Here is a 23,035-nt window from a genome sequence, read left to right as displayed (position 1 = left end):
CTACAATGAAGGGAAGTGACAGCACAGAAATTTAACAACCCTCCCACCAACCTGAAAATCAATGAGAATCACTAATGACCAGCAGAATTTTCTTCTGGTGTTTTCAGTGTTCTTGCAGTGTATCGTGTGCCATGGTGTTGAAACTCCATTTATTCGTACTAACAGCTAATTTAATTCTTTCACACAAAAATGCAGTTTCAAATTAAGCAGAGTAAACTGCATAAGTAATTTACATGTTGCAGGATTATTTAGTTCTGCTGGCAGGATTTAAAGAGGGATTTCAAAGGACCACAATTAAGCAATAATTGTACCATTTATGCAAACAATGCTTCAAAATCAACGAGCCACATTCATCTTTTTAATAATATACAGGGTACATAATTTCCCCGTAACATGTGAAATAAAACCCAATATGACTGCTCTTCAAATCACAGAGCATCTAACAGTACTCGAGTTCAAGTCATGCAACTCAAACATGGACGTTTACCACAAAAGATCTAGACCAAAAATGGAATTAAAACCACTTTTTTCACAAATTATATATATAGCACAGGTTCAGGTCTGTTTCAAGCACAACACATCTTTGGGTACAGATGGTGCTAATAAACCACTTCAGTTCTGTTCCCGTGGTTTATAACATTATCTCAACCGTAAGATCCGTTACTGCACTGTAACATTCCAAACACTCATCCTACATGAAACAGATATGCCACCAAGTATTCATTATTCCATATATAACATCTTGTGGAAGACAAGTTACAAACACATCAGGAAATTACAAAAGATGCAAAGCCCACACATTTTTTTGTTGAAAATTTTAAACATTTTATTATCAGCTTTAAATTAAAAGGGCCAGAGGCTGGATGGTGTCCAGAATGTTGTCAGCTAATGTGTCATACAGGCAGGGAATGGATAAAACCTAAAGACAGGATTTCAAATATATATTACTTTAAAAAAGGTGTTTGAAAACATAATTTGGAATTTGCCAAAACATTTTCTGCACATTCGCATTGTAGCAATTATTGCCCCCGCCCCATCCCAGAATTAGTAGAATTATACAAATCCATGCAGCAGAGCAGGAAATTAACAGAAGTACAAAATACACCCTCTCGCTGTCCAGTTTCTTTTTTTTTAAATGGAAGTATACTTGTATAACTTTAGAGCAAAAAAAAAAAGTACAACTGTTTCTACTTTAATAAGGCATAAGCTACATCTGTTGAGTAGAATTCCCATTCCACGTATTGTTTTCATCATCTGCATCATCCTCCGTTCGCAGTCGGTAAATCTTTCCCTCCCTCTTGAAGTCCTCGCCACGTTTGTCAAGCAATTTCCTCCTTCTTACTTCCCTGAAAATGCAACAAGATACAGTGAAACCTGTAAAACAGACACCCCAAAAAAGACACCTGCAAAAACAGAGACTCTTCTCGACAATCTCAAATAGCTTACATTATAACAGATACAAGCTTCCCCTTGAAACCTCCGACACTCAAATTACGAACTACGGCCAACCTTCAATGCACCAAGTTAGTTTACAACATAAAACACTGGACAAGCAGCTCAGCCCGAGGCAGCAACGGGTGAAAACGGCTTTTGTGCAATGGAGATTTCTGTACCCAGCATGCACAGCAGCAGAGAAACTTCGATCTCTGGGATTGAATGCTTACACAGCTCTATCACAGGGATAGAAGGGTTTCTTTGCTGCAATGGATACGGGGTAAAGAGATCTCCATTAGACAAAAGCTGGGAACTGCTGGTTGCGGGGGGGGGGGGGGGGGGGGGGCGATGAAATGGATGGGGGGAGGCTGAAATTGCTGGGGGTGGGGGAAGCTGAAATCAGTGTTGCAATATTTGGGGGGAGATGGAGACTGGAGGGCAGAGATGGAAACTGATTGCTTGGTGGGGGGAGGGGGGGGGAAGGAGAGAGAGAGAGAGAGAGAGAGAGAGAGAGAGAGAGAGGTTTCCCCTTTTCCCCATCTCTCGAGTGGCCTCCTGGTTCTTGGAACTTCTCACAACAGCTGCTCGCGCGAAATCACAAATAAAGATTCTCAACTACAGGTGACCCAACCGCTCTAAGGTAAATCCAATAACGTTTGTACAAGTCACGTGATTGACGTCACATGATCAAATGTCATGGTCAGAACATCACATGATCAAACCTCCAGGAATGCCTTCAACCATAGGCGGCAACCCTACTCCACCAGTATGCCAGGTACTGATGAACTACTAACCGCCCCCTACCCACCCTCCAGCACTTCAAACATTAGCAGCAGCAACACATGGAGGGAGATGGTCCCAGACAGGGGTCTGCAGGACATTAATTTCCCCCCTCCCCCGCCAATTTGATGGGATCTGCCAGGTATTCCGGACCGACAGCAGCAACCGCACCCTGTGCACACGGCCAATGTAGCAGATCCCTCCTTCAATGGAAAATGACCCTGGGATGGCATTGAACTAGGAAACCCAACAAACAGAAAATTAATTGAAATCATATCCTTGCTGGCAGTGCTCCAGAATTAGGCACGATCCCAGGTGAGGGCATTAAAAAAAAAAGGAACGCTGCAGGTAGGGTTGCCAACTCTGGTTTGATGTATTCCTGGAGATTTGATCATGTGACAATCGATCACATGGTATTCAATCACGTGATACCACTCGTGATGCTTAATCACAAAACTAAGTTGTGTCTAAGCATCACCAAGTCCCCAAATAAAATAGGCCTTTTTTTGGTGAGATGGATAACAATTTATAAATCAAAGAAAGAACACAAAAGAATAGAAAGTTTTAAGGATAAGTAATGTTTAAATATAAATTGTGATATTTCTACAGTATCAGCTGCAATGAGAAGCACCAAGTAAATCCAGACCACTGATTCAGCAAAAACACCATTGATAAAATTGTACAAATACTTTTAGTTATAAGTTAATTGTATGACTTTTTACGATGCACAGCAAGTTATAAAAATAATAAATAAAACCCAAACCAAACCTAATTCAATTCATCGATTCCCATACCCCACCACTGAAGCCCAGCCTCAGGGAAGTGAGGCTCAGTCCTCAGCGAAGCACCAAAGTTGCTCGACTCCTGGAACAAAACACATTATACAACAGCGCACATCACAAGCCGACATGAACTCTCCCTCCCTACAGTTTGTGTTGCTCGCTCTCTCCCTCCCTAGTTTCTGTTGTTAAAAGTACTTCATTGGCTGTAAAGCGCTTTGGGACGTCCGGCGGTCGTGAAAGGCGCTATATAAATGCAAGTCTGTCTTTCTTTCTGTCCAGTTTGTGTCGTTCTCGCCCACTGCCCAGTTTGTGTTGCTCTCTCCCTCCCTCCCCAGTTTGTCTTTCTCTCCCCCTCGTTTGTTTCTCTCTCCCCCCATTTGTTTCGTTTCTCTCTCCCCCCCCCCCCCGTTTGTTTCTCTCTCCCCCCAGTTTGTTTCTCTCTCCCCCCAGTTTGTTTCTCTCTCCCCCCAGTTTGTTTCTCTCTCTCCCCCCAGTTTGTCTCTCTCTCTCCCCCCAGTTTGTCTCTCCCCCCCCCAGTTTGTCTCTCCCCCCCCCCCCCCAGTTTGTTTCTCTCTCTCTCCCCCCAGTTTGTCTCTCTCCCTCCCCAGTTTGTTTCTCTCTCTCCCCCCAGTTTGTCTCTCCCCCCCAGTTTGTCTCTCTCCCCCCAGTTTGTTTCTCTCTCCCCCCAGTTTGTTTCTCTCTCTCCCTCCCCAGTTTGTCTCTCTCCCCAGTTTGTTTCTCTCTCCCTCCCCAGTTTGTCTCTCTCCCCAGTTTGTTTCTCTCTCTCCCCCCAGTTTGTCTCTCTCCCGCCCCAGTTTGTTTCTCTCTCCCCCCAGTTTGTCTCTCTCCCCCCAGTTTGTTTCTCTCTCTCCCCCGTTTGTTTCTCTCTCCCCCCAGTTTGTTTCTCTCTCCCCCCCAGTTTGTTTCTCTCTCCCCCCAGTTTGTTTCTCTCTCCCTCCCCAGTTTGTTTCTCTCCCCCCAGTTTGTTTCTCTCTCCCTCCCCCAGTTTGTTTCTCTCTCCCTCCCCCAGTTTGTTTCTCTCTCTCCCTCCCCAGTTTGTTTCTCTCTCCCTCCCCCAGTTTGTTTCTCTCACTCCCTCCCCAGTTTGTTTCTCTCTCTCCCTCCCCAGTTTGTTTCTCTCTCTCCCTCCCCAGTTTGTTTCTCTCTCTCCCCAGTTTGTTTCTCTCTCTCCCTCCCCAGTTTGTTTCTCTCTCTCCCTCCCCAGTTTGTTTCTCTCCCCCAGTTTGTTTCTCTCTCCCCCCAGTTTGTCTCTCTCTCTCCCCCCAGTTTGTCTCCCCCCCCCCAGTTTGTCTCTCCCCCCCCAGTTTGTCTCTCCCCCCCCCAGTTTGTTTCTCTCTCCCCCCCAGTTTGTTTCTCTCTCCCCCCAGTTTGTTTCTCTCTCCCTCCCCAGTTTGTCTCTCTCCCCAGTTTGTTTCTCTCTCTCCCCCGTTTGTTTCTCTCTCCCTCCCCAGTTTGTTTCTCTCTCCCTCCCGAGTTTGTTTCTCTCTCCCTCCCCAGTTTGTTTCTCTCCCCCCAGTTTGTTTCTCTCTCCCTCCCCCAGTTTGTTTCTCTCTCCCTCCCCCAGTTTGTTTCTCTCTCCCCAGTTTGTTTCTCTCTCTCCCTCCCCAGTTTGTTTCTCTCACTCCCTCCCCAGTTTGTTTCTCTCTCTCCCTCCCCCAGTTTGTTTCTCTCCCCAGTTTGTTTCTCTCTCTCCCTCCCCAGTTTGTTTCTCTCACTCCCTCCCCAGTTTGTTTCTCTCACTCCCTCCCCAGTTTGTTTCTCTCTCTCCCTCCCCAGTTTGTTTCTCTCTCTCCCTCCCCAGTTTGTTTCTCTCTCTCCCTCCCCAGTTTGTTTCTCTCTCCCTCCCCAGTTTGTTTCTCTCTCTCCCTCCCCAGTTTGTTTCTCTCCCCCAGTTTGTTTCTCTCTCCCCCAGTTTGTTTCTCTCCCCCCCAGTTTGTTTCTCTCTCCCTCCCCAGTTTGTTTCTCTCCCCCCCGTTTGTTTCTCTCCCTCCCCAGTTTGTTTCTCTCTCCCCCCAGTTTGTTTCTCTCCCCCAGTTTGTTTCTCTCCCCCCCCGTTTGTTTCTCTCCCTCCCCAGTTTGTTTCTCTCTCTCCCCCCAGTTTGTTTCTCTCCCCCCAGTTTGTTTCTCTCCCCCAGTTTGTTTCTCTCTCCCTCCCCAGTTTGTCTCTCTCTCTCCCCCCAGTTTGTCTCTCTCTCCCCCCAGTTTGTCTCTCTCTCCCCCCAGTTTGTCTCTCTCCCCAGTTTCTCTCTCTCCCCAGTTTCTCTCTCTCCCCAGTTTCTCTCTCTCCCCAGTTTCTCTCTCTCCCCAGTTTCTCTCTCTCCCTCCCCAGTTTGTTTCTCTCCCTCCCCAGTTTGTTTCTCTCTCTCCCTCCCCAGTTTGTTTCTCTCTCTCCCTCCCGTTTGTTTCTCTCTCCCTCCCCAGTTTGTTTCTCTCTCTCCCTCCCCAGTTTGTTTCTCTCTCTCCCTCCCGTTTGTTTCTCTCTCCCTCCCCAGTTTGTTTCTCTCTCTCCCTCCCCAGTTTGTTTCTCTCTCCCTCCCCAGTTTGTTTCTCTCTCCCTCCCCAGTTTGTTTCTCTCTCCCTCCCGTTTGTTTCTCTCCCCCCAGTTTGTCTCTCTCCCCCCAGTTTGTTTCTCTCCCCCCAGTTTGTCTCTCTCTCCCTCCCGTTTGTTTCTCTCCCCCCAGTTTGTCTCTCTCCCCCCAGTTTGTTTCTCTCCCCCCAGTTTGTCTCTCTCTCCCCAGTTTGTCTCTCTCTCCCCCCAGTTTGTTTCTCTCCCCCAGTTTGTCTCTCCCTCCCCAGTTTGTTTCTCTCTCCCCCCAGTTTGTCTCTCTCTCCCCCCAGTTTGTCTCTCTCTCTCCCCCCAGTTTGTCTCTCTCTCTCCCCAGTTTGTCTCTCTCCCCAGTTTGTCTCTCTCCCCAGTTTGTTTCTCTCTCCCCCCAGTTTGTCTCTCTCCCCAGTTTGTTTCTCTCCCCCCAGTTGTTTCTCTCTCCCTCCCCCAGTTTGTTTCTCTCCCTCCCCCAGTTTGTTTCTCTCCCCCAGTTTGTTTCTCTCTCTCTCCCCCCAGTTTGTTTCTCTCCCTCCCCAGTTTGTTTCTCTCCCCCCAGTTTGTTTCTCTCTCCCCCAGTTTGTTTCTCTCTCCCCCCAGTTTGTCTCTCTCCCCAGTTTGTTTCTCTCCCCCCAGTTTGTTTCTCTCTCTCCCCCCAGTTTCTCTCCCCCCAGTTTGTTTCTCTCCCTCCCCCAGTTTGTTTCTCTCTCCCTCCCCAGTTTGTTTCTCTCCCTCCCCCAGTTTGTTTCTCTCCCTCCCCAGTTTGTTTCTCTCTCCCTCCCCAGTTTGTTTCTCTCTCCCCCAGTTTGTTTCTCTCTCTCCCTCCCCCAGTTTGTTTCTCTCTCCCTCCCCCAGTTTGTTTCTCTCTCCCTCCCCCAGTTTGTTTCTCTCCCTCCCCAGTTTGTTTCTCTCCCCCAGTTTGTTTCTCTCTCCCTCCCCCAGTTTGTTTCTCTCTCTCCCTCCCCCAGTTTGTTTCTCTCTCTCCCTCCCCCAGTTTGTTTCTCTCTCTCCCTCCCCCAGTTTGTTTCTCTCTCTCCCTCCCCCAGTTTGTTTCTCTCTCTCCCTCCCCCAGTTTGTTTCTCTCCCCCAGTTTGTTTCTCTCCCCCCAGTTTGTTTCTCTCCCCCCAGTTTGTTTCTCTCCCTCCCCCAGTTTGTTTCTCTCTCCCTCCCCAGTTTGTTTCTCTCCCTCCCCAGTTTGTTTCTCTCCCTCCCCCAGTTTGTTTCTCTCTCCCTCCCCCAGTTTGTTTCTCTCTCCCTCCCCAGTTTGTTTCTCTCTCCCTCCCCAGTTTGTTTCTCTCTCCCCCAGTTTGTTTCTCTCTCCCTCCCCCAGTTTGTTTCTCTCGCCCTCCCCCAGTTTGTTTCTCTCTCCCTCCCCAGTTTGTTTCTCTCTCCCCCCCCAGTTTGTTTCTCTCTCCCTCCCCCAGTTTGTTTCTCTCTCCCTCCCCCAGTTTGTTTCTCTCTCTCCCTCCCCCAGTTTGTTTCTCTCTCCCTCCCCCAGTTTGTTTCTCTCTCCCTCCCCCAGTTTGTTTCTCTCTCCCTCCCCCAGTTTGTTTCTCTCTCCCCCAGTTTGTTTCTCTCTCCCTCCCCCAGTTTGTTTCTCTCTCCCTCCCCCAGTTTGTTTCTCTCTCCCTCCCCCAGTTTGTTTCTCTCTCCCTCCCCAGTTTGTTTCTCTCTCCCCCCAGTTTGTTTCTCTCTCTCCCCCCAGTTTGTTTCTCTCTCTCCCCCAGTTTGTTTCTCTCTCCCCCGTTTGTTTCTCTCTCCCCCCAGTTTGTTTCTCTCTCTCCCCCCAGTTTGTTTCTCTCCCCCAGTTTGTTTCTCTCTCCCCCCAGTTTGTTTCTCTCTCTCTCCCCCCAGTTTGTTTCTCTCTCCCCCGTTTGTTTCTCTCTCTCCCCCCAGTTTGTTTCTCTCTCTCCCCCCAGTTTGTTTCTCTCTCCCCCAGTTTGTTTCTCTCTCCCTCCCGTTTGTTTCTCTCTCCCTCCCCCAGTTTGTTTCTCTCTCTCTCCCCCCAGTTTGTTTCTCTCTCTCTCCCCCCAGTTTGTTTCTCTCTCTCTCCCCCCAGTTTGTTTCTCTCTCTCCCCCCCCCCCGTTTGTTTCTCTCCCACATGGCAGCTGTCTTTCATTCGCCAGCGCAATTTACACTTCATCTAGAGCCATCCTTTGTTCCTTAACCTGTTCCATTACCATCTCCTTTTGCCTTGAATATCTCTTAATGTCTCTTAAACTCTGCTGCCTTCTATCCCATCACAGACCTTCCCTTTTCTTCTTTCATCCCCTCCCCCTTTCCCAGCCCCTACACTTGCTTAAAAATCTGTTCCATTTCCTGCTTTTTTCCAGTTCTGATGAAAGGTCATCGACCTGAAACGTTAACTCTGTTTCTCTCTTCACAGATGCTGCCTGACCTGCTGAGTATCTCCAGCATTTTCTGTTTTTATTACTGGATATATATAGGAATGGAACCAGAAGAGGGCAGTCTCACACAGCTGAAGAACGGAGGACAGGCATTGGAAAAAGATGGTCAACCATGTCAAAGGCTGCAGACGGTCACAGGCACATAGGATGCCATTTCTGACCTTGATAAAGGGCTGTTTCAGTGCTGTGGCTGGGATGGAAACCTGATTAGAAGGGTTCAAACATGGAGTTGTGGGAAAGATGGGCGCGGATTTGGGAAGCAACAACACATTCAAGGACTCTGGAGAGGAAAGGGAGGTTGAAGATGGGGCGGTAGTTTGCAAGGACGAGATTTTTGAGGAGGGGACTGATGACAGCAGATTTGAAGGGGGGGGGGGGGGGGGGTTGGCGGGAAAGCAGTACCCGAGAAGAAATCGTTAACATCAGCTAACATGGGGGCCAAGGGAAATTGGGTGGTCAGCAGTTTGGTGGGAATAGGGTCAAGGGAGCAGGAGGTGGGTCTCATGGACAAGATGAGCTCGGAGAGGGCATGAGAGGAGATAGGAGAGAAACTAGAGAAAGATGTGAGTTCAGGGCAAGGGTGGGAAGTTTGGCCCAGTGGGCTGGGGGAAAGGAGGGAAGCGGCAGAGGCAGCTGAATGAATGATCTCAATCTTAGTGATAAAGAAGCTCCTCATTACTTGTTGTTGGAGGGGAGGGGGCAGGTAAAAGGGGTTTAAAGAAGACAGTAACATTTAAAATGTACACATTGGATCTAAATGGTGCAATATGTTATCACCTTGGCTACAATATTTAAAGCTACCATATATATTTAGTTGCATCATTAAACATTATGCATAAATCATTCACTTGAAATTAATAATATAAACTCAACATTAAGATCAGTAAAATATTTCATAAGCAATACTACTTCTCAGAACATAAACAAGATAAATTCTAAGTTTTGTCAAAATGAAAGATATCACTGCGCTACCTGTCTGTATCTGATGCAACGGAAGGCTGCGCTCTGGAACTTCCTGGCTGAGACGGAGAGGTATTTCCTCTGGATGACCTTTGTGTGGGATCACTGGCAAACAAATAACTGCTGAGAAATCTCCAAACTGCAATAACTGGGTAAAATAATGTGCTCAAGAAAGTCCACAACCCTCCTCCTGAGTTTGGTACCATTGATGAAGTAGACCTTCCGCCCTATCAAAGACAGGAATAAGCACAGGGTTACAGAACGCATCAGCCAAAATCATCCGTAGCTTTGCAGAGATTAGAAGTCAATTTTAGTTAGGTTATTGTCTATACTGATTGTAAAGAGTTGTCTTCTAATACATCTCTAGGTGCTGCGGTGAGCAAAATTACTGCCTAATGGAGGCATAAACATGCTTCAGTGAAATTGCTCATTTCAATAAAATTTGCCTCCCATTCCTAGTCATTTGCAAAGTAAATTTGTCTTGGTTTCTAAATCTGACTAACATCAAATTCTTTACTGCAGCACCTGAACTGTATCATACATTTGCCAAACACAAGGCTTTCTGAACTTCAGTGACAATTTGGATTCTAAATTCAATTCTAATTAATTAATGTTGCACTCTGTTCAGAACACAAACTGAAATTATTCTAGGAAGGATTAGCAACGTAGAAAAGGAATCGCATCTACTGGAGGTGGCTTACTTGTGTCGGCATTGCCCCTCTCAATACTGAACTACAGGATATGCCAGATCAGAAAAAATGTTTTTATTCTGCTCTCTGCTAGTTTATTTGACCGATGTGTAAAATATATAAACTGTGCACAGTACTGTATCCAAAATAACTTATTTTACCAGTACATTACAAACCAGTAAAGATAACCAGGCAACTATGCACAAAATTCCACAAAAATGCTGCTTGTAAATAATCTTAAATATGAAATCCTTAAATATTAAATATATTTTATTTAACTAGATGTTTTCTATTCTTGTTTTTAAAATGTTATTAACTAGAATTAGATACTGAAATATAGATTTTTTTTCTAAAAATGGATGAACAATTTTAGTTTATTTTGGTGATGGTTGATTTCATTCTAAGAGATCAAGGCTGCTCCATATCACTATTTGTACTCCGGGATTAGCTGTAAACACTTATAAAATTTGAAAATACTAAATTTTGTTACTTTTTTGCTGGTAAACTTCAGGACTTTTTGTGAAGGTAGATGCAAACAGAAGGAGAGCAACGTTAATGTAATGTGTCTATCCCGTGATACGTTTCATGTGATTAATTCTATTTATTTATTTACGGGGCTATTCCGATAGCCCATGAATTGGCTATTTTTTCCATTAAAAAGTGAGTTTGTCCTGGTGATGGCTGCATGGGAACACCCATGTTTCCAATACATTTCAAACCAATTAGATTTTAATTTATGTCCTGAGGTTTTGTGCTTAGTATTTGTATCCCATTCAATGTTGACTTTAATGTACTCCATTCAGGAAGTAGAAATACTATGTGCTTCCCATAGCATGGGGATGGTGAGAGCAAGAATTGGGTAAGAAAGCTTTTCAAAAAACATACTGGGACTAGGATGATTGAGGCACTTGGTACCAACTCCAGCTCAGTCAGTGTTTTCTTGTATTCGTCCTTTGTAAATTGTTTCCTTGGAAAAGTTGTTGCCAATTCAAAGTGTCCATATATACCACCAACTCGCTGCAGGAAAAGAATTTAAATTAGATATGTAGAATTTTGCATAAAATCACCTATTACTGTAGAGCAATGTAAATACTACTCCAGACTAATGATCAATAGCAGAGAGCAGTTAGACAAACAAAAAGACAAGTGTTTTCCCTGCCAAGTCCAATACACACTGCAGTAGAATAGTGGTTTAAGTACTTGCTTCACAGATGGAAATAGAAAAGCTTATCTGTAATGAGTTGAGGATTCTAATGGGTTGCTAAACAATATACTCTTTAAAAAAAAATTCATTAATGTTTTGACCTGACTATTCTAATGAAGTGGCAGGTCAGACTAATGCTCACTTTCTTGACAGGCTGAATGAAAATCTGTCCTTGGAGCCAACTTCTAGCCAATCAGGAATTTAATTTTACTTCTTGGGATCTCAAGGAAAACATATTTTACAAAATAAAACACAGAAAATTTATCCCATCATTAAGTGAAGCTGGTGCGGCTATTTTGTTCCCACCACAGTGCCTGGCAACTAGAAACAACTAGTACTGTAGCTTGGAAGTAATCTAGCTGCTCTGCCCCATCAGTCAGCAGGAAGACTGTGGGTATGAGGGAAGGGCCAGTGCGCTGAGATAACTAGGGTAAAAAGAGGGCACAGTTTCAAATAAGGATCCATTACATTCAAAGGTTGAAAAGTCTATTTTACCAAATAATTTTTTTTTACCGATTCTGCAAATGCCCTTGCTTCTTCTAAACTGGCATCTGCTGCGAACTGGTTTGTAAAGGAAGATCCATCAGGGAGTCTAAACTGGATACGGCACATTTTACTACAAGACAAAAGATCACATTTTAAACAACTTTAGCAAATACAGCATTTGTTGATCTAACCCCAATTCCAAAGAATGGCATATCCAATCTGGCGTTCAATATTTTACAAAAGGGACCAAGAAGCCGAAGGTTTATTTTTTTCCGATTGTTTTGCACATTTAAACATATTAATTTAGCACTCATTTTGATGTCCCCAATAGAAGTTGATATAAAATATGTAGCATATTTAATGTTTCATTTGAAACAAATTCAAAACAGTAATCATTGAACGTGCGCTATCAAATGCTATAAAAAGTGTGCTCTGCAGCACTTCACAATACCAATAGTTTAACTCTTAATATTGACAGTGGGACAGCTCTTTGGGCATCGAGCTGTTTTGGGCTTCCTAAAAGTTATGTTAATATTTTAACTAAGTAATGCTCACTTCCTCAATGGCTTAAACATTTGAGGAACGAATGCATGAATTGTAACAGTTATACATTCCTTTCTAACGCAAAAACACAAAAAGGAAAAGCGGCCCAACCATGGCTAACAAAAGAAATTAAGGATAGTATTAGATCCAAAGAGTCATATAAAATTGCCAGAAAAAGTAGCAAGCCTGAGGATTGGGAGCAGTTTAGAGTTCAGCAAAAAAGGACCAAGAGATTGATTAAGAGGGGAAAAATAGAGTATGAGATGAAACTTGCAAGGAACATAAAAGCGGATTGTAAAAACTTTTACAAGTATGAAAAAAAAGAAAAAAGTGAAGACAATTGTTGGTCCCTTACAGTCAGAAACGGAGAATTTATAATGGGGAACAAAGAAATGGCAGAGCAATTAAACAAATACTTTGGTTCTGTCTTCACGGTAGAGGACACAAATAACATCCCAGAAATGCTAGGGAACCAAGGGTCTAGTGAGAAGGAGGAATGAAAGGAAATGAGTAATAGTAAAAAGAGAGTGCTGGAGAAATTAATGGGACTGAAAGACGATAAATCCCCAGGGCCTGATAATCTGCATCCCAGAGTACTAAAAGAGGTAGCCATAGAAATATTGGATGCATTGGTTGTCATCTTCCAAAATTCTATAGATTATGGAATAGTTCCTGCAGATTGGAGGGTGGCAAATGTAACCCCACTATTTAAAAGAGGGAAGAGAGAAAACAGGGAACTACAGACTGGTTAGCCTAACATCAGTAGTAGGGAAAATGCTAGAGTCTATTATAAAGGATGTGATAACAGGACACTTAGAAAATATCAACAGGATTAGACAAAGTCAATGAAAGGGAAATCGTGTTTGACAAACCTACTGGAGTTTTTTTTTTTTTTTTTTTTTGAGGATGTAACTTGGTAGAATAGATAAGGGAGAACCAGTGGATGTGGTGTATTTGGATTTTCGAAGGCCTTTGATAAAGTCCCACATAAAAGGTTAGTGTGCAAAATTAAAACACATGGGATTGGGGGTAATATACTGGCATGGATTGAAAATTGGTTAACAGACAGGAAACAGAGTAGGAATAAATGGGTCTTTTTCAGGGTGGCAGGCGGTGACTAGTGGGGTACCGCAGGGATCAGTGCTTGGGCCCCAGCTATTCACAATATATATCAATGATTTGGATGAGGGAACCAAATGTACTATTTCCAAGTCTGCTGATGACACGAAACTTGGTGGGACTGAGTTGTGAGGAGGATGAAAAGAGGCTTCAAGGCGATTTAGACAAGTTGAGTGAGTGGACAAATACATGGCAGATGCAGTATAACGTGGATAAATGTGAAGTTATCCACTTCAGTAGGAAAAACAGAAAGGCAGAATATTATTTAAATCGTGATAGATTGGGAAATGTTGATGTATAGAGGGACCTGGGTATCCTTGTAAACCAGTCACTGAAAGCAAACATGCAGGTGCAGCAAGCAGTTAGGAAGGCAAATGGTATGTTGCAAGAGGATTTGAGTACAGGGGCAAGGATGTCTCACTAGTTAGTTATACAGGGCCTTGGTGAGACCACAGTGTGCAGTTTTGGTCTCCTTACCCAAGAAAGGATATATTTGCCATAGAGGGAGGAGGGTGAACAGCCAGAGGTCGTGGTCCATATCGGTACCAACAACATATGTAGAAAGAGGGATGAGGTCCTGCAGGCAGAGTTTAGGGAGCTAGGAAAGAGGTTAAAAAGCAGTACCTCAAATGGTAGTAATCGCCGGATTACTACCAGTGGCACGTGCTAGCGAGTACAAAAATAGTAAGATAGAGCAGATGAATGCGTGGCTGGAGAGATGGTGTAGGAGGGAAGGCTTTAGATTCCTGAGGAATTGGAACCATTTCTGGGAGAGGTGGGGCCTCTACAAGCCAGACGGGTTTCACCTCAACAGGAACGGGACCAATAGCCTCACGGGAGGGTTTGCTAGTGCTGTTGGGGAGGATTTAAACTAGCTTGGCAGGGGGATGGGAACCTAAGTATAGAGTCAATAGGGAGGGAAGGAAAACTAAAAATGGGAAAAAAACGTAGAAAGTAAATTGGAAGGACAGAGGAATCAAGGGCTAGATAGTAGTCAACAAGGAGGTTTGCCTGTACTAAATGGCATATACTTCAATGCAAGGAGTATAGTGAACAAGGCAGATGAGCTGAGGGCACAGGTAGATACTTGGGACTATGATATTATAGCTATTAGAGACGTGGCTGAAAGAGGGGCAGGTATGGCAGCTCAACCTTCCTGGTTACAGGAAGGTCAGACGGGATAGAGAGGGAGGTAAAAAGGGAGGGGGGAGTCGCGATATTGATTAAAGAAACTATTACAGTTGTGAAGAGGGATGATATGTTGGAAGGATCATCAAATGAGGCCAGATGGGTCAAATTGAAAAACAAAAAAAGGGGCAATCACACTGCTAGGAGTGTACCACAAACCCCCCAAACAGTGAGAGGGAGATAGAAGAGCAAATATGTAGACAAATTTCTGAGAAGTGCAAAAACGAAAGGGCAGTAATTAGAGGATTTCAACTACCCCAATATTAACTGGGATAAAATTAGTGTGAATAGTATAGGGGTGCGCAATTCCTAAATTGCATCCAGGAGAACTTTTTTAGCCAGTATGTAGCAAGCCCAGCAAGGGAGGGGGCGGTTCTGCACTTAGGGAATGAAGCTGGGCAGGTAGAAGGCGTATCAGTGGGGGAGCATTTTGGTGCTAGTGACCATAATTCAGTTAGAATTAAGATAGTTCTGGAAAAGGACAAGGATAGACCAGGAATAAAAATTCTAAATTGGGGAAAAGCAAATTTGCTAAGCTCAGAGGGGATTTAGCCATAGTGGACTGGAAACAGCTACTTGAAGGTAAATCAGTGTCAGAGTAGTGGGAGGCATTCAAGGAGGAGATCCGAAGGGTTCAGACCAAACATGTGCTCTTAAAGAAAAATGGTGGGACCAACAACTTGAGCGCATTGGATGTCTCGGAACATACAGGGTAGGATAAAGAAAAAAAAGGGAGGCATATGACAGATACCGAGGGCTAAATACTCCAGTGTGGCGGAACCACCAGAGGATTACGGACAATTGTATATAATTCCTTTTACAGCAATGTAGTGCAGCTGGGGGCTGCACCTTTAATGTATCTGTTAACTGTATTAGGGCTTCTTTCCTGTACTCCGCGTGATGACGTCATACCGTCCGTCACGTGATCTCTCAACGGCGGAAAGAACGTGATGACGTCAGAGCTCGGAACCTTCTAGCAGTCGAGCTCGGAACCTGCTAGCAGTTGAGCTCGGAACCTTCTAGCAGTTTCCAGAGAGGCTTTCAAGCAGACCAGACCTATTTGCATTGTATCCTACAGTTTCCTGTACAGCTTAGTTTGTTCATTAAATTTTATTGTTTTTGATTTTCTGAGTCGATCTCAATTCTTCGGCTAGGAACCCCAGTTCTTACACCAGAATCTTTACAGGAGTACAGAAAGTGCAGGGGTGCAATTAAAAATATTAGGAAAGCAAAGAAAGGGCATGAAAAATTCTTGGCAAGTGAAATCAAGGAAAACCCAAAGATGTTTTATAAATATATTAAGAGTAAGAGGATAACTAAAGAAAGGGTAGGGCCTATTAGAGATCATGAGGGTAATGTGTGTGTAGAGGCGGGAGATGTTGGTCGAGTTCTTAATGAATACTTTGCGTCTGTTTTCACAAAGGAGAGGGGCGAAGTAGACATTGCTATCAGGGAGGAGATGTGTGAAATATTAGATGAAATAAACATAGTGAGAGAGGAAGTATTAAGGGGTTTAGCAGCTTTAAAAGTGGATAAATCCCCAGGCCCGGATGAAATGTATCCCAGGCTGTTAAGCGAAGCAAAAAAGAGGAAATAGCAGAGGCCCTGACCATCATTTTCCAATCCTCCCTGGCTTCAGGTGTGGTGCCAGAGGACTGCTCATGTGGTACCCTTGTTTAAAAAGGGAGAAAAGGATAGACCGAGTAATTGCAGGCCAGTCAGCCTAACCTTGGTGGTGGGAAAATTATTGGAAAGAATTCTGAAGGACAGGATAAATCTTCATTTAGAAAGACACGGATTAATCAAAGATAGTCAGCACGGATTTGTTAAGGGAAGGTCGTGTCTGACAAACTTGATTGAATTTTTTGAGGTGGTAACAAGGAGGGTAGATGAGGGTAGTGCGTTTGATGTAGTGTACATGGACTTTAGCAAGGCTTTTTATAAGGTTCCACATGGCAGACTAGTCACGAAGTTAAAAGCCCATGGGATTCAGGGCAAAGTTTCAAGTTGCATTCAAAACTGTCTCAGAGACAGGAAGCAGAGGATAATGGTTGATGGGTGTTTTTGTGACTGGAAGGCTGTTTCCAGTGGGGTTCCGTAGGACTCAGTACTAGGTCCCTTGCTTTTTATGGTACATATCAATGATCTTGACTTGAATATCGGGGGTATGATTAAGAAGTTTGCAGTTGATACTAAAATCGGCTGTGTGGTTGATACTGAAGAAGGAAGCTGTAGACTGCAGGACGCTATCAATAAATTGGTCAGGTGGGCAGAACAGTGGCAAATGGAATTCAATCCAGAGAAGTGTGAAGTAATGCATTTGGGGAGGGCTAACAAGGAAACGGAATACACATTAAATGGTAGGACACGGAGTAGTGTAGAGGAACAAAGGGACCTTGGAGTGCATGTCCACAGATCCCTGAAGGTAGCAGGCCAGGTAGATAAAGTGGTTAAGAAGGCATACGGAATGCTTGCCTTTATTAGCCATGGCATAGAATACAAGAGCAGGGGTGTTCTGCTTCAAGTGTATAAAACACTAGTTAGGCCTCAGCTAGAGTACTGCATGCAGTTCTGGTTCACATTACAGGAAAGATGTGATTGCACTAGAGGGTACAGGGGAGATTTACAAGGTTGTTGCTGGGAGTAGAGAATCTTAGCTATGAGAAAAGACTGGATAGGCTGGGTTTGTTTTCCTTGGAACAGAGGCAGCTGAGGGGAGACCTTATTGAGGTGTATAAAATTATGAGGGGCCTAGATAAAGTGGATAGAAAGGACCTATTGCCCTCGGCAGAGGAGTCAAAAACCAGGGGGCACAGATTTAAAGTAATTGGTGGAAGGTTTAGAGGGGATTTGAAGGGAAATTTCTTCACCCAGAGGGTTGTGGGGGTCTGGAACTCACTGCCTGAAAGGGTGGTAGAGGCAGGAACCCTAACCACATTTAAAAAGTACTTGGATGTGCACTTGGGATGCTGTAACCTGCAGGGCTACGGGCCAAGAGCTGGGAAGTGGGATTAGGCTGGATAGCTCTTTGTTGACCGGCAGACACGATGGGCCGAAATGGTCTCCTTCCGTGCTGTAACTTTCTACGATTCCTATGAGCGCAGCGAAGGTTCACCAGACTGATTCCTGGAATGGCAGGACTGTTGTATGAAGAGAGATTGGGTCGACTAGGCCTGTATTTACTAGAGTTTAGAAGAATGAGAGGGGATCTCATTAAAGCATATAAAATTCTGACAGGGCTAGACAGACTGGATGCAGGGAGGATGTTTCCCCTGGCTGGGGGGTCTAGAGCGAGGGGGTCAGTCTCAGGATACGGGGTAGGACATTTAGGACTGAGATGAGGAGAAATGTCTTCACTCAGAGGGTGGTGAACCTGTGGAATTCTCTACCACTGAATATATTTAAGAAGGAGATAGATAGATTTCTAGACACAAAAGGCATCAAGGGGTATGGGGAGAGAGTGGGAATAAGGTATTGAGATAGAGGATCAGCCATGATCATATTGAATGGCGGAGCAGGCTCGAAGGGCCTGCTCCTGCTCCTATTTTTCTATGTTTCAATGTTTGGAATCGGCTTTTAAATCAGGAACTGAATTTTATCTCTTTGGGTTCCAGGTTTAACATTTAACAAAAACGTCTTTCCCTGCCACGTCTTCCTCAAGTATGGTAATATGAAGTAGTATGCCCACGTTTACTAAGCATTATTATTGTTCTGACTTGCTGTCGTAAGTAGACAATTTTGGCACCACTATCTGGTCGAGAAATATGTGTCTGTCCAAATTTGATATGTTTCTACTGTATTATCATGATTATCCAAGATGGCTCCTGGGCTGGCAGCTCCTTACTGAGCTGCTCTTCTCTTCAACTGTATCCTTGGTCATCCATTGCCATCATTGGCCCTTTCTTCCATTGTTTAAGATACCCTAGCTGATAGTGAAGGCATTTCAGCCCAAACTACAAGTTTAAAGCTACCGCTGCAGAGTCCACTGCCCATCCCCCGACCCTGCGTGTCTTTGTTCTCAGAGCTCTTTCAACTGCTGAAACTTTGTTGAAACTTGACTTCCATCACCTGGATTTCTCTACCAACAAGACTACACTGCTCTGCTGACTGGTTGGACTCAGCAGCTGTGACTCTGCTCTTCTTTTCAGTCACTTCAATTCTTAAGCTGCTGAATTATTTTCTCAAACTGGTTTCTGATCTCCTGGCCTTCTCTGGACATCTAGATTACGTTTCTGATCTGAACTATATTGGATTACACCACTATGTTTCTGCACTGGATTACACTAAGACTTACCTGCTGTGTGTCTAGCTCTGCTGCTAAAAGATTTTTTGTTGTTTAAAAATAACTTTTAAACTGCATCTATGTCTCTGCTGAACTGGTTCGACTTTTTTCAGCTTTGTTGGCTTCGAGCTAGCAGCTGCTGTTTTACTTGCTGTCTGGTGACTTGTTCTACTGGTTTTCAGCTTTGCTGGTCGCTGGCTTGTGGTTTTACTTTTTCTCCGCCGCTTTGATCTACGGTGATCTCCAACTTGCATCAATTTCACCATCATTCTTTTTGCACCGCTGGACTCTCATTTCCTACAGCAACAATCTCCATCCTCGAATCTCTCTACCCTACCCGTAAACGCTGTTTACGGAGGTCACGGTCCATCATCAAAGACCCTACCCACCCCAGCCACAGTCTGTTCGCCCTCCTGCCATCTGGGAGACGCTACAGATGCATTCGCACCTGTACAACCAGATTTAGGAACAGCTTCTTTCCCAGGGCTGTCACCCTACTGAACTCCACAAATAAACTCTAAAGCCTGCACATCTGCCAATGCACTTTATTATGGTTATGTTTATGTTAATGTATTACAAGCCAAATGTATGTTGAATGTTTAAATGTCTTAATCTAAATGTACACTCTCAGGAACCGCAAGCCTACATTTCGTTGTACTGCACTTGTGCACTAACAATGACAATAAAAGTTGATTTGATTTGATTCAAATAGCTTCTAGACTTCACTCGGCTGCTTTGGACAGCGGTCTGTCGATGTTCCGTGCTGGCTCCATCCTGCTTACGTCGGCTTGTCCCTCCATGGGGCCTCTGACTTTGACCCTGGTCTCCCTATTATTGTCCCCAACCTATTCCCTGCTACCAGGAAATAGGTATCCCATTAATTACAACAATTAACCAGGCCTATGTAACCCGAGTTTTTCCCATTCGCATGCGCACTTTGGCTGCCACTTCGGACCAGAGCCGTTCATTTCTTTTTCCACTTTTTCCTCCCCTTTTCTCTCCATCCCTCCCTCTCCTGTTGTCATGCCTCCTTTCATCTCTCCTCTCAGATACTCTGCCCTCCCAAATCCCTACTCCAATCCTTCATTACTCTCCGACCTTCCTACTCTCCTGCTGTTGTCCCAGGCTTGACTCCCTCTTAGATGAGCCCACAGCTTCCCTCTGTGCCTCTCTTGGCAGCCTACGAAGGGCCCATTGAGGCACTCATCACTGCCTCCTTATGAGCAGCAACCCCAACTGTCCCATCCGACACTTTCGCCAAAATTCTCGCCCAACACGCCCACTGGGGGGCTAATCTTGCCAATCTCCTCCTTGACCAGCTCACCCCTCCCAGCGCTGACCCTGTGGACACTGTCCCAACTGCACTTATGAAATCCCAGCTGTCCAGCCTTTGGCCCTCCATTCACCACAACATTTCTGCAGCTACTGATCTGCTCAACCACATCCTCACCACCACCTTTGATGCCCTAGTCCCTATTAAAACAATTACTCACTCTCACCGTGGCTGTCCCCCCTGGTACGGTCCTCATCTTTGCTCCCTTAAGTCCAAGAGACGCAGACCTGAACAGATACGGCGGACAACTGGTTTCGTCATTCACCGCCAGATCTGGCTGGACCACAAAGCATCATCGGGTCCTGCTCTCGTCTGCCAAAATTGCTCACTATTCCAGAATCATTTTAGAATGCAAATATAAACCCTGGCTTTTATTCTCCACTGCCAACAGTCTTCTTAAACCCCCCCTCCCCCATCCGTCTCCTCCACCTTCACCAAGTGCAAGGAGCTCACGGACTTCTTTGTCTCCAAGATTGAGACCATCTGTTCAGCTGCCTCTGCCACTTCCCTTAGCCCACCGGGCCAAACTTCCTCTAAGGTTCCCTCCTGCCCTAGCCTTGAACTCACACCTTTCTCCAGTTTCTCTCCGATCTCCCCTCATGACCTCTCCGTGCTCATCTTATCAATGAGACCCACTTCCTGCTCCCTCGACCCCATTCCCACCAAACTGCTGACCACCAAACTTCCTTTTCTGGCTCCCATGTTAGCTGACATTGTTAACGGTTCTCTGCCCTCAGAAACTGTCCCCCTCAAAACTGCAGTCATCACCCCTCTCCTCAAAAAAACAACCCTTGACCCTTCCATCCTTGCAAACAACCGCCCCATCTCCAACCTCCCTTTCCTCTCCAAAGTCCATGAACGATTTGTCGCCTCCCAAATCAATGCCCACTTTACTGCAACTCCACGTTTGAATTCCTCCACAGGTTTCCGCCCCGCCACACTAGCGAAACGGCGCTCAGTCACAAATGACATCCTTTATGACTGTGACAAAGGTAAACTATCCCTCCTCGTCCTTCTTGACTTGTCTGCAGCCTTTGACACGTTTGACCACTCCATCCTTCTCCAACGCTTCTCTGCCGTCGTCCAGCTGGGTGAGACTGCACTCGCCTGGGTCCATTCTTATGTAATTGTACCCAGAGAATCACCTGCAACGGCTTCTCTACTCGCTCCCGCATCGTTACCTCTGGTGTCCCCCAAGGATCTATCCTTGGCCCCCTCCTATATCTCATCTACATGCTGCCCCTTGGCGACATCATCCGAAAACACAGCATCAGTTTCCACGTGTACACTGACGACACCCAGCTCTACCTCATCACCATTTTTCTCGACCCCACTGTCTCTAAATTGTCAGACTGCAACTCCGACATCCAGTTCTGGATGAGCAGAAATTTTCTCCAATTAAATATTGGGAAGACCGAAGCCATTGTTTTCAGTCCCCGCCACAAACTCCGTTCCCTAGCCACTGACTCCACCCTTCTCCCTAACATCTGTCTGAGGCTGAACCACACTGCTCGCAACCTTGGTGTCATATTTGACCCTGAAATGAGCTTCTGACCATGTATTCGCAGCATAACAAAGACCGCCTATTTCCACTTCCGTAACAGCGCCAGTCTCCGCCCTTGCCTCAGCTCATCCGCTGCTGAAACCCTCATCCATGCCTTGGTTACCTCTAGACTTGACTATTCTAACGCACTCCTGGCTGGCCTCCCACATTCTACCCTATGTAAACTTGATGTCATTCAAAACTCCGCTGCCCGTGTCTTAACTCGCACCAAGTCTCGTTCACCCATCACCCCTGTGCTCACTGATCTAACAAGGCTCCCGGTTAAGCAACACCTCAATTTCAATATTCTCATCTTTAGTTTTCAAATTCCTCCATGGCCTTGCTCCTCCCTATCTCTGTAATCTCCTCCAGCCCCACAACGCAGAGATATCAGCGCTCCTTTAATTCTGCCCTCTTGAGCATCCCTGGTTTTAATCACTCAACTATTGGTGGCCGTGCCTTCTGTTGCCTGGGTCCTAAGCTCTGGAATTCCCTGCCTAAACCTCTCCGCCTCTCTATCCTCCTTTAAGGCACACCTTAAAATCTACCTCTTTGACCAAGCTTTTGGTCACCTGCCCTAATTTCTCCTTGTGGCTCGGTGGCAGATTATTTCTCAATACTCCTGTGAAGCGCTTTGGGATGTTTTACTACGTTAAAGGCACTATACAAATAAAGGCTGTTGTCATTGTATGTGTATGTTGAATAAATGAGAAAGAATGAAATTACTTACCATGGGTAAAACTTCTCCATTCTGCCACTGAAGTTTAACCTCCCTCCCAACCCATTTACCTTGTTCTTCTGACCTGCCAGAGCTTTATTTGTACTGATTCTTCAAGCTTTCTGTGCACTTGCTACATCATGTTGCTTTCTCTGCGACAATAACTCTAAGTGAGCCCCAGAGTGGGATTGAATTTGTAAAATTGAGGGTGTGTTTGTGTAGTTGGGGGGGGGGGGGGGGGGGGGGGGGAAAGAAAGGTGTGAAGGAGAAAAAAAAAAAGAGGTCAACTGACCACCAAGGAAGAGAACTTCTTAAAGGAAACCATCACCAGGTGATTTTACCCGATGGATGACAGGGAAAGCATCCTACTACATAAGTACATTAAATGAATGAGAAAAATTGATTTTACGGAATTTAAAAGTATTTTAGAAGTTAGGATGTAAATTTGATAACCAAAGAATTATGATGCAATCTCTTGCACAAAGACTGTAGGCAAACTAAAAAAATGAATACAAGATATTAGATGTAAATATTTTGAAGTGTTCTGTCAAATGCTATACCTTCTTTCATTATGAAGGGCTTTTTTTCTAGCTTCTTCATTTGCCTGCCTTTCCAGTTCAGATGCTCTTTTTGCTGCTTCAGCTTCTTCCTTTGTCTTTGCATAGCGTGCAGCTCTCTCTGCACGGTCCTAATAAGGAAAATTATTTCCAATTATTACAGCATGTTGCTCTTCATTTCACTGATTCATCTATATTTGTATAAACCATAATAAAGAGCAAGATCATGCATGCTGTATGTCAAAAGAATTAAAATTAAACAATTTAAACTCTGATAAAAGGCCATCCAAAACATTCCTACATCTTATGCCAGTCACCAACTCCATATAGATGAAAATTGAAATACAGTGGATTTAAAAAAAGTTTTATCTGCTGCTTCTAGTTTTGGCAAGTTTGAGGAAAAACTAGTACATTTAGTTTCAAAAGGCACCGACCTCGTATGATT

The 23,035-nt window shown here is 44.8% G+C and overlaps 1 protein-coding gene across 2 annotated transcripts in view; it reads right to left on the bottom strand.

Moving 5' to 3' along the window:
• Window positions 1–345: 345 nt before the first annotated feature.
• The window catches only part of ubxn4 (UBX domain protein 4), a 58,421-nt gene continuing 35,731 nt past the window's right edge, over window positions 346–23,035 (bottom strand). For both annotated transcript variants that reach the window (XM_085986636.1, XM_085986635.1), the window contains exons 9-13: window positions 22,594–22,721; window positions 11,335–11,437; window positions 10,503–10,634; window positions 8,941–9,155; window positions 346–1,346 (exon numbers count right to left, since the gene is read on the bottom strand). In XM_085986636.1, the coding sequence (XP_085842762.1) occupies window positions 1,208–1,346; window positions 8,941–9,155; window positions 10,503–10,634; window positions 11,335–11,437; window positions 22,594–22,721 (717 nt within the window). In that variant the 3' untranslated portion in view covers window positions 346–1,207. The remainder of the gene's footprint in view (window positions 1,347–8,940; window positions 9,156–10,502; window positions 10,635–11,334; window positions 11,438–22,593; window positions 22,722–23,035) is intronic.

This window comes from Somniosus microcephalus, chromosome 4 (genome assembly GCF_052327205.1).
Source record: "Somniosus microcephalus isolate GS21.2 chromosome 4, FLI_Smic_1.0, whole genome shotgun sequence".
NCBI classification, from domain to species: Eukaryota; Metazoa; Chordata; class Chondrichthyes; order Squaliformes; family Somniosidae; genus Somniosus; species Somniosus microcephalus.
This window is presented reverse-complemented; position numbering and strand designations above follow the sequence as displayed.